The 10,841-nt window shown below is 38.5% G+C and overlaps 2 protein-coding genes across 4 annotated transcripts in view; one reads left to right on the forward strand and one right to left on the reverse strand.

Annotated features, from left to right (window-relative positions):
• The window catches only part of LOC124174703 (receptor-type guanylate cyclase Gyc76C-like), a 57,164-nt gene extending 54,069 nt beyond the window's left edge, over positions 1-3,095 (forward strand). For all 3 annotated transcript variants that reach the window (XM_046554097.1, XM_046554098.1, XM_046554099.1), the window contains exon 21: positions 31-3,095. In XM_046554097.1, the coding sequence (XP_046410053.1) occupies positions 31-963 (933 nt within the window). In that variant the 3' untranslated portion in view covers positions 964-3,095. The remainder of the gene's footprint in view (positions 1-30) is intronic.
• On the reverse strand, positions 2,031-3,089 carry LOC124174705 (NADH dehydrogenase [ubiquinone] 1 alpha subcomplex subunit 6). The gene is made up of 3 exons (XM_046554102.1): positions 2,947-3,089; positions 2,486-2,601; positions 2,031-2,307 (listed from the first exon to the last, which is right to left on the reverse strand). Exons 1-3 carry the CDS (start codon positions 3,068-3,070, stop codon positions 2,179-2,181), a joined length of 369 nt encoding a protein of 122 aa, XP_046410058.1. The 5' UTR covers positions 3,071-3,089; the 3' UTR covers positions 2,031-2,178.
• Positions 3,096-10,841: the final 7,746 nt, after the last annotated feature.

The following is a 10,841-nucleotide window of genomic DNA, read 5'->3' on the forward strand; positions in this document are numbered from 1 at the left end:
TTAGCGAAATTAATTATTCTATTTCTGCAGGTGAATCTGGGAGAGCTTCCACCGCCTCTATTTTGTCGGCCCAGAAGAAGCCCGAAATTTAATCCCGAATCGAGACAAGCATCGCTTTTGGCAGGCCTTGGAGGTGGCGGTAGTAGAAGACACTCTAGCGTGCCTAGGCCGGGAAATACCGATGATTCGTCCTCGCAGCACGGAGGATCGAGTCCCGTACCCCGTTCCGTGACAAAGAAGCTGGAGCGGACTCCTCTTTACTTGCTTGACAGCTTGATGAGTAATTCGAAAATGACATTAGATAACATCGCGCTGCCCAGGGAGATGGATACCAGAGCTGCGAATGTCAAGCTTGCGCTCGACGACATGTTCGTCGACGTCAAACCGAAGTTCCGTAAGAATGCCAGAGTGTTATCGACGATAGCCGCCTCCTCTTCGACGAGTGATTATCCGTCACCGACAATCTTGAGAGAATCTCGATCGCTGGATCCATTCCCCATGGAACGGCAGTGCAGTCGGAAGCTTCAATCTCCGAATTTTTCTACCAAGGAAAATAAAAAGAGTTTCAGATCTATGGAGAATTGTGATGAGTGCACAAAGACTACATCGAAAACGGACGTATCAACCGATAAAGTGTTGAATAATAATTACCCTAATGGCAATGTGATAATAGTGCCTAGAACAGACAATGTAACTTGTGATGTAGATACTCCGTTGCTCTCAGGTGACGGAAGTTGCGTAGGAGAAGTAGTGCCTGTGAAACGATGGCGTTCGCTGGATCAAGTTGCACCTACTCCGAGTACAGGGGATGTTCCTGACAAAAAATCGTCGGCAAGGAACTCGATAAGAAGTTGGCTGGTGAATCTTTTTAATGGAAACGGTTTGAGAAGTAGCGACGCATCTCTGCGGAGGGGAGTGATAACAGGGTACGACATACAGTCGGAAAGGGAGAGTATAGTTTGATGATTCTCTTCCCTGTTTCATATTTTTTTTTCTTCTCCTAACCTTCATCACTTTCCGCCTTTTTGTATATAAATAATGACCTACGTGAAAATGTAGATCAATTGATAATGCAAAGGATCGTCAAAGTAATATTATTGTTATGAGTCATAAGCATGATGATTATCTGTTGCCATTTTAGCTTACAATTTAGGTATGTGCAATTTATGTATATGAAAGTTACCGTCAGTGTATATTTTTAATATGATAAAGATATTTTATAATTTGTATTAAAATGAGCGTTGAATGATGATGTTGATGGTGATTATGCGGTTAATACATAGTGCGGGACTGTTACTATGTTTATAAAATTAGTTTTAAAATACCTAAGCGTGTAACAAGAAATAAGAAACAAAAAAAAAAAAATATTTTATGAAAATCATTCTAACCAAAGTATACAAACATGAAATATGATCTTCCTAAATGAGATCGCTCTGTGCATTAGCACGAAAGTGAACCAACGAGACCTTAACAATGAAAATACAAATTGAAAATAAGGTAAGCACCGCTATCGATGCTCTTAGTCTCAAAAAGTGCTGTATTCTATATATATTTATATATACATATAAATATAAAATACAAATAATTTTATATATGCATAACATAACATATACTTGTTCACTGAAGGGAAGCAAATTATCTGTATGGCTGTGAAAAGTGAACTAGATCGTACCTAAGGTGCTTAGTAATATATCATGTTGTCAAATGTATATAATAAGTAAATAATAATATATCTATGTGAAAATGAAATGTAATTTTAAGAGAAAGCAAACAAAAAAATTTCACCTTCTGTAAATGCTAATTAAAAATTTACCTTTTCGAATCTTTAAAACTGTGACAATCTTGTGTAACAATTATCCCGTCCTAGGATTGAAGTAGCTTTGTATCCCGGACAGCGAACAATTCGAGTGATTAATTTATTTACGCCCTATTTGTTACAAATTATATAGTAAAAAAGTGCCTACCGTTATCGATAATAATATACGAAATAGATATGTGAAGCTAAGAGAATTTCACTATCCGGCAGATGATTATGATATACTATGTACATTTTATTTCAATAATAACTTACAGGAAAAAGACATTGCTTGTACAGATTTTTTGTCATTAATGTGATTGAATCGATTTTGAAAAACTATAACTTTGGCTATCTCGAAAAGTCTACGCGCACAATCGAAACTAATCGTGCCCTGATAAAAATTTAGACAGAAAGTCGGTGGGTTTCTTTTCCTCGGTTTCCTTGAAGTAGTTCATGAGCGTTCCTTTCTGCTTCCAAATCTCCACAGTTTCCTTCAGTTCCATTTGACCCTTTGTAAAAGTAACAGATATTTCTCAAATGTCGATAACCAAAGTGTATCGGAATACTTCTACAATTGGATTCACATTGACAAATACAATTATTTCCAATTTTTAAAAGACCATAAATCTGAGAATTATGAATAATTTCAAGTTACGCTTAAAATGAGTGATAAAAAATGTACTTTACTTTAATAACAAGCAGATCTATGGCTCTGATGTCTCGCACATGAGCATTCTTCAAGAACTCCTCGCGAAGTTTCTTCCTGCACTGTATCACAGACTTCGGGATATGGTAATCCTGAACTAGATTAAAAAAAATTATTCATTTGTAGTAGAGTTAAAGTCTCTTGACATAAAAAGCGGGGCTTGTTAATAATTACAGCAGAAAATAAGTAGACAGTTTAGGTTAGGTTATTTATGTAATCGATAAAATATACTTGTTACAGGGCTAGTACATTATAAGATGACATGACTGAGTAACGAAGAGAAAAAGAACATTAACAATAAATGCATTAATATTGTAAGAATTGAGATAAGTAATACGGAAAAGCAATAACGAAGGAGAAAACTGTCTACGCACCTTGGAACGACGTTAAACGCTAGAAAACCGGATTTTGTTACGAATAGACGAAGTTCAGGTGTACCTACCGATAAATGGGATTTGGCGGTACCACGCTTTGTATAAGTTGAGAACTCTGGACCGTGCTTCAGGTTGATCAATGGATAAAATTGGTCGCACTTGGCGACGGACAGTCCTTACAGCGGAGGCCATTGCTATTTACTGGATCTGATTGAGATGGTGGAGTGAAAATGTAGTCACGGTAGGTGGAATGGTTCGTACATTTCTCGCTACCTGCTGCTTCGTTTTCGACTGTACAGTAGCGACATCTTCCGGATATATCGATCTTCATTCAACTGTAAAGGCTAACAGAGCTAACAGAGAAAGCTTATAAAGCATGGGTGTAGAGAGTATCAGACGGATTACTCGTGCTCTGAAACCCAAGTCGTTGACTGAAGAATGTAAAGACGTTCCAACGGTAGAGTTGAGAACTTACTGCAGAACATCAGAGAGTTACCGATTTCGACATGATGCTGGCTGCATTCACCTTCCGAGTAACACAGTCTTCGCAATGGTGAGCTCGGAGCCAGTGCATAGCCTGTGTGTACTGACTGCCTTGTCGACGATGCAAGAAATTATAATGAGAATAAATTTCTTCCAAAATTTGTAGCAGAACAGTGATTTAATTAAAGTATAGGTACCCGAGAATAGAATGTATACATAGAACATAAGTAATAATAGATCAGATGTAATAATGATGCAGACACCAAAAAGTATATATGTATATGCGATCCATGTACGATATTAATATACATGATCCATTTACGATTAATACGTGACGCACACTATAAATTTTATAATTTTCCAGGAGACAAACTAGATTATCTACAAAAATACGGCTGTAATATGAAAACAGCAGAATTGTTCATTTCGAAATGGAATTCTATTCAACACGTGCTCGATGTATTCCATAACATTAATATTCATAATTATTCCCACAACTTTTCATTTGCTCTCTCGATCTTGAATTTTCGTTAGCTAGTCGCGAATGAAGTATCTAAGTAGGGTGAAGATGCAGAATTGTTTTTCGAAATGTGTTCGTATGGAAATAAATTCAGAGTAACTGTAGTACATCACGGTTGCGCTAATTTTGATTGAGATGAAATGGATGCTCCGTATATGAGACAGTATTTAACGTAGTGTACTGATTTGAAGACCTAAAAACGTGGTTGTCGGCGATTTTTTTTTTGATAGGGAGAGAAAGGACGCAGCTTCTTGAAACTTCGAGTGTATTTTAACACACATTTGAAAGGTGCGAGCAAAAATTTTTATCATTCAACTATCGCGGAACGGCAGCGTTATAAGCTGACCCATTGACTGAAGAATACATCTTTAGTCAACGGCTGACCATCGGAGGTCCTAGCCGCTTGAGTCTGGAATCGGAAGAAAAGATAAAGTGCGTATTTCTTGTCTGATATGTGAAAGCAAATCGTTATACATCATATCATATCATACATCATACATCATACATCATACATCATCATACATAGTATTAAAGTTCGAATCCAAAATTCGGATGTCGGATGTTCAGAAAGTGACGTCACCAATTCAAAATCAGCTAGCCGAATTCCTCAGTCTGGAAACAACCGCGCAGTAGAGCGGACGGATGAGAGTCGCGCTCCGCAAATTTCGAGTACCGGGTTCTCAACCTCCCGGATCCCGCGCTTCGGGTCCGCTACGTATTTCGAGTACCGGGTTCTCAACCTCCCGGATCCCACGCTTCGGGTCCGCTACGCGGTGAAACTCGACTTCCAGGACAAGCGCTCCGTAATTTCTTTACTCCAGGTCCGCTACCTGGTGAAACACGACTTTCAGGACACGCGCTCCGTAGTTTTTGCGCTCAAGGTCCACTACCTGCAGGAACTCGACTTCCAGAACAAGCGCTCCGTAGTTTTGGCTGTCCAGGTACTTGACCTGATGACTTTTGACCTCCGGGAGTAATTTTGCGTAGTTTCGGCTGTACAGGTTCGTGACCTCGTGACTTTTGACCGAGCACTGTGTAGTTTCTACGCGGGTCCGCTACGCGGTGAAACTCGACTTCCAGGATAAGCGCTCCGTGGTTCCTGGTTCATGTTTACAATAAATTATTTCAATTCGTTTTTCGCGCAACCCCAAATTCGGTAGCTGTCGGTCCGCTAATAAAATTTCTCGACTTCCAGGATAAGCGCTTCGTGGTTCCTGGTTCATGTTTACAATAAATTATTTCAATTCGTTTTTCGCGCAAGCCCAAATTCAGTAGCTGTCAGTGCGCTAATAAAATTTCTATAACTTTACAATCTTCTCATAATCTTTTTGGTAAAATATGTCGATAAAAAAATTATATTAAACCTTACACATTATTTTTGATTTGTTCTCATGCTGAAAATATTTATTAGTATTCGAGGTATAACTCGAGGTGGTTGGCGGTGGTCGTTGGGGGTGGTTAGGGGTGGTTGCGGGTAATCGAGGTGATTCAGGAAGGGGACGAGGATTTGTGCTCGGTGAGTAAAACACTTTTATAATATATCATGGCAATTGTAATTATATTTTATCTAAAATATTTCAAACTAGTCATGTTTACATTAAATTGTTTCAATTCATTTTTTGCGCAAGCACATATTCAGTATCTATGAATAAGCTTATACAATTTATTATGTTATTAATTAATTAATTAATCAATTACTCAATTATATTAATCCTTACACAATATTTTCGATGTGTTCTTATACTGAAAATATTTATTACTATTCAAGGTATAACCTGAGGTGGTTATCGGTGGTTGTTCGAGGTGGTTGAAGGTGGTCGGAGGTGGACGAGGAGGAGGACGAGGAGGAGGACGAGGAGGACGAGGATTTGTGCTGGGTGAGTAAAACACTTTTATAATATTTGATGGCAATTGTAATTATATTTCATCTGAAGTAGGTATTACAAACTTGTCACGTTTACAATAAATTATTTCAATTCGTTTTTCGTGCAAGCACATATTCAGTAGCTACGAATAATCTTGTACAATTTATTATATTATCAATTAGTTAATTAATATTCTTATAATGGTTAATGGCAATTGTAATTATATTTCATCTGAAATATTACAAACTTTTCACGTTTACAATAAATTATTTCAATTCGTTTTTCGTGCAAGCACATATTCAGTAGCTATGAATAATCTTGTACAATTTATTATATTATCAATTAGTTAATTAATATTTTTATAATATTTAATGGCAATTGTAATTATATTTCATCTGAAATATTACAAACTTTTCACGTTTACAATAAATTATTTCAATTCGTTTTTCGTGCAAGCACATATTCAGTAGCTACGAATAATCTTGTACAATTTATTATATTATCAATTAGTTAATTAATATTCTTATAATGGTTAATGGCAATTGTCATTATATTTCATCTGCAATATTAAAAACTTGTCACGTTTACAATAAATTATTTCAATTCGTTTTTCGTGCAAGCACATATTCACTAGCTATGAATAATCTTGTACAATTTATTATATTATCAATTAGTTAATTAATAACATTAATCCTTACACAATATTTTTGATGTGTTCCTATACTAAAAATACTCATTACTATTCCAGGTATAACCTGAGGTGGTCGGAGGTGGACGAGGAGAAGGACGAGCTGGACGAGGAGGAGGACCAGGTGGACGAGGAGGAGGACGAGGTGGACGAGGAGGAGGCGGGGTGGGTCGTGGGAGCGGCGAGGAGGGAAGGGGAAAGGGGCGGGGAAGGGAAGGGGGAGAGGTGGGTGGGGAAGGGGGAGAGGTGGGCAGGGAGGGGGAAGGGAAGGGAAGGGTAGGGAAGGGATGGGCCGGGGTGGGGCGGGGGGAGGAGGGCGGGAGGGAGGGAGGGAGGGAGGGAGGGAGGGAGGGTGGCAGGGGGGGCGGGAAGGCGAGCGGGCGGGCGTTCTGCTCTATTAAATTTAACGGGCTCGCATCGACATCCGTCCTCCACTCCCTCCCTCCCCCCCGCCCGCTCCCCCCTCCCTCCCTCCCGCCCTCCTCCCCCCGCCCCGCCCCGGCCCATCCCTTCCCCACCCTTCCCTTCCCTTCCCCCTCCCTGCCCACCTCTCCCCCTTCCCCACCCACCTCTCCCCCTTCCCTTCCCCGCCCCTTCCCCCTTCCCTCCTCGCCGCTCCCACGACCCACCCCGCCTCCTCCTCATCCACCTCGTCCTCCTCCTCGTCCACCTCCGACCACCTCGGGTTATACCTGGAATAGTAATGAGTATTTTTAGTATAGGAACACATCAAAAATATTGTGTAAGGATTAATGTTATTAATTAACTAATTGATAATATAATAAATTGTACAAGATTATTCATAGCTAGTGAATATGTGCTTGCACGAAAAACGAATTGAAATAATTTATTGTAAACGTGACAAGTTTTTAATATTGCAGATGAAATATAATGACAATTGCCATTAACCATTATAAGAATATTAATTAACTAATTGATAATATAATAAATTGTACAAGATTATTCATAGCTACTGAATATGTGCTTGCACGAAAAACGAATTGAAATAATTTATTGTAAACGTGACAAGTTTGTAATATTGCAGATGAAATATAATGACAATTGCCATTAACCATTATAAGAATATTAATTAACTAATTGATAATATAATAAATTGTACAAGATTATTCATAGCTACTGAATATGTGCTTGCACGAAAAACGAATTGAAATAATTTATTGTAAACGTGAAAAGTTTGTAATATTTCAGATGAAATATAATTACAATTGCCATTAAATATTATAAAAATATTAATTAACTAATTGATAATATAATAAATTGTACAAGATTATTCATAGCTACTGAATATGTGCTTGCACGAAAAACGAATTGAAATAATTTATTGTAAACGTGAAAAGTTTGTAATATTTCAGATGAAATATAATTACAATTGCCATTAACCATTATAAGAATATTAATTAACTAATTGATAATATAATAAATTGTACAAGATTATTCGTAGCTACTGAATATGTGCTTGCACGAAAAACGAATTGAAATAATTTATTGTAAACGTGACAAGTTTGTAATACCTACTTCAGATGAAATATAATTACAATTGCCATCAAATATTATAAAAGTGTTTTACTCACCCAGCACAAATCCTCGTCCTCCTCGTCCTCCTCCTCGTCCTCCTCCTCGTCCACCTCCGACCACCTTCAACCACCTCGAACAACCACCGATAACCACCTCAGGTTATACCTTGAATAGTAATAAATATTTTCAGTATAAGAACACATCGAAAATATTGTGTAAGGATTAATATAATTGAGTAATTGATTAATTAATTAATTAATAACATAATAAATTGTATAAGCTTATTCATAGATACTGAATATGTGCTTGCGCAAAAAATGAATTGAAACAATTTAATGTAAACATGACTAGTTTGAAATATTTTAGATAAAATATAATTACAATTGCCATGATATATTATAAAAGTGTTTTACTCACCGAGCACAAATCCTCGTCCCCTTCCTGAATCACCTCGATTACCCGCAACCACCCCTAACCACCCCCAACGACCACCGCCAACCACCTCGAGTTATACCTCGAATACTAATAAATATTTTCAGCATGAGAACAAATCAAAAATAATGTGTAAGGTTTAATATAATTTTTTTATCGACATATTTTACCAAAAAGATTATGAGAAGATTGTAAAGTTATAGAAATTTTATTAGCGCACTGACAGCTACTGAATTTGGGCTTGCGCGAAAAACGAATTGAAATAATTTATTGTAAACATGAACCAGGAACCACGAAGCGCTTATCCTGGAAGTCGAGAAATTTTATTAGCGGACCGACAGCTACCGAATTTGGGGTTGCGCGAAAAACGAATTGAAATAATTTATTGTAAACATGAACCAGGAACCACGGAGCGCTTATCCTGGAAGTCGAGTTTCACCGCGTAGCGGACCCGCGTAGAAACTACACAGTGCTCGGTCAAAAGTCACGAGGTCACGAACCTGTACAGCCGAAACTACGCAAAATTACTCCCGGAGGTCAAAAGTCATCAGGTCAAGTACCTGGACAGCCAAAACTACGGAGCGCTTGTTCTGGAAGTCGAGTTCCTGCAGGTAGTGGACCTTGAGCGCAAAAACTACGGAGCGCGTGTCCTGAAAGTCGTGTTTCACCAGGTAGCGGACCTGGAGTAAAGAAATTACGGAGCGCTTGTCCTGGAAGTCGAGTTTCACCGCGTAGCGGACCCGAAGCGTGGGATCCGGGAGGTTGAGAACCCGGTACTCGAAATACGTAGCGGACCCGAAGCGCGGGATCCGGGAGGTTGAGAACCCGGTACTCGAAATTTGCGGAGCGCGACTCTCATCCGTCCGCTCTACTGCGCGGTTGTTTCCAGACTGAGGAATTCGGCTAGCTGATTTTGAATTGGTGACGTCACTTTCTGAACATCCGACATCCGAATTTTGGATTCGAACTTTAATACTATGTATGATGATGTATGATGTATGATGTATGATGTATGATATGATATGATGTATAACGATTTGCTTTCACATATCAGACAAGAAATACGCACTTTATCTTTTCTTCCGATTCCAGACTCAAGCGGCTAGGACCTCCGATGGTCAGCCGTTGACTAAAGATGTATTCTTCAGTCAATGGGTCAGCTTATAACGCTGCCGTTCCGCGATAGTTGAATGATAAAAATTTTTGCTCGCACCTTTTAAATGTGTGTTAAAATACACTTGAAGTTTTAAGAAGCTGCTTTCCTTCTCTCCCTATCAAAAAAAGAAAAAAAAAATCGCCGACAATCACGTTTTTCAGAATCCTGCATCTCCACCCTACTTAGATACTTCACTCGCGACTAGCTAACACAGCATTTAGATTCTATGCCTACGAAAATTCAAGATCGAGAGAGCAAATGAAAAGTTTTTGGTATAATTATGAATATTCATGTTATGGAATACATCGAGCGCGTGTCGAACAGAATCCCATTTCGAAATGAATAATTCTGCTATTTTCATATAATAGCCCTATTTTTGTAGATAACCTAATTTGTCTCCTGGAAGTTATAAACGATGAAGGCGGCGAAGAAAAGTAAAATTATTTGGAAAACACGACCGACGCCGGGAGGTTGTAAGCCACCCCCGCGTACTGGTAAATCAGAACAGCAGCATCTGAAGCACGGCGTACTCAGCTCCCCACCCCTTGCGCACCGCTTATCAGAGTGGGACCCACGGCTACTTAAAGTGACAAAATACATATATTAAGTATTACATAACATCGACATTTGTAAAAACAAATAAAATCTCAATTTCCATTTCTATCCGTAGTGTCCTTGTCCTTGACACCCCAAACTTACCTTTGTTGTGGCCAAACAAACTTTTGTCTGACAATCGATTTGTACGACCATTTCTAGACTAATTGAACCCCTAGGAATGAATAAAAACGCAACAGAAAGAGTGTAGGTCGCACAGCAGAGAAGTTGTAATGTAATAACCAGCCGCATAAAATTGACGAAAAAAATGGTATCTCGTTTGTTTGCCGTAACTCTTGATCCGTTGCTCACAGCTGTGAATGAATGAATCACAGCATTTTCCGAAAATCTAGTTGAAAAGACCGAATAAAATTCGTAGGGGTTAACCTTACGTGTTTCTAGTAAAAAAAATTCCGTCGTGGAATCAATAGAAATGAAATCGGATAGATGTCGATAGAGAGAAATCCTTTCCAGATTAATTGGACACAAAAAAGTTCAGAAAACGCTTTTGAAACATCGCAGCTCCGTCAGCTAAGAATGTGCGAAGGCCATGCGATGAAATTTTCTCATTCTTATCAATACAACGTCAAAGAAGCATGTATAAAATTTTTTTCGTTGCAATTTTTTGAACTGGAAATTTTGCTGTATCGCCGTCAACTTCTCGATTCATAAATTTGATATTCTACTTA

Source organism: Neodiprion fabricii, chromosome 2 (assembly GCF_021155785.1).
Source record: "Neodiprion fabricii isolate iyNeoFabr1 chromosome 2, iyNeoFabr1.1, whole genome shotgun sequence".
NCBI lineage: Eukaryota > Metazoa > Arthropoda > Insecta > Hymenoptera > Diprionidae > Neodiprion > Neodiprion fabricii.

Excerpts from the sequence above, each read along its gene's own strand:
- LOC124174705 (XM_046554102.1), bottom strand. The coding sequence starts at position 3,070 with ATGGCCTCCGCTGTAAGGACTGTCCGTCGCCAAGTGCGACCAATTTTA. Across the intron at positions 2,602-2,946 it reads CCGCCAAATCCCATTTATCG|TTCAGGATTACCATATCCCG; the intron begins GTAGGTACACCT and ends TTTTTAATCTAG. Across the intron at positions 2,308-2,485 it reads TAGATCTGCTTGTTATTAAA|GGTCAAATGGAACTGAAGGA; the intron begins GTAAAGTACATT and ends ACTTTTACAAAG.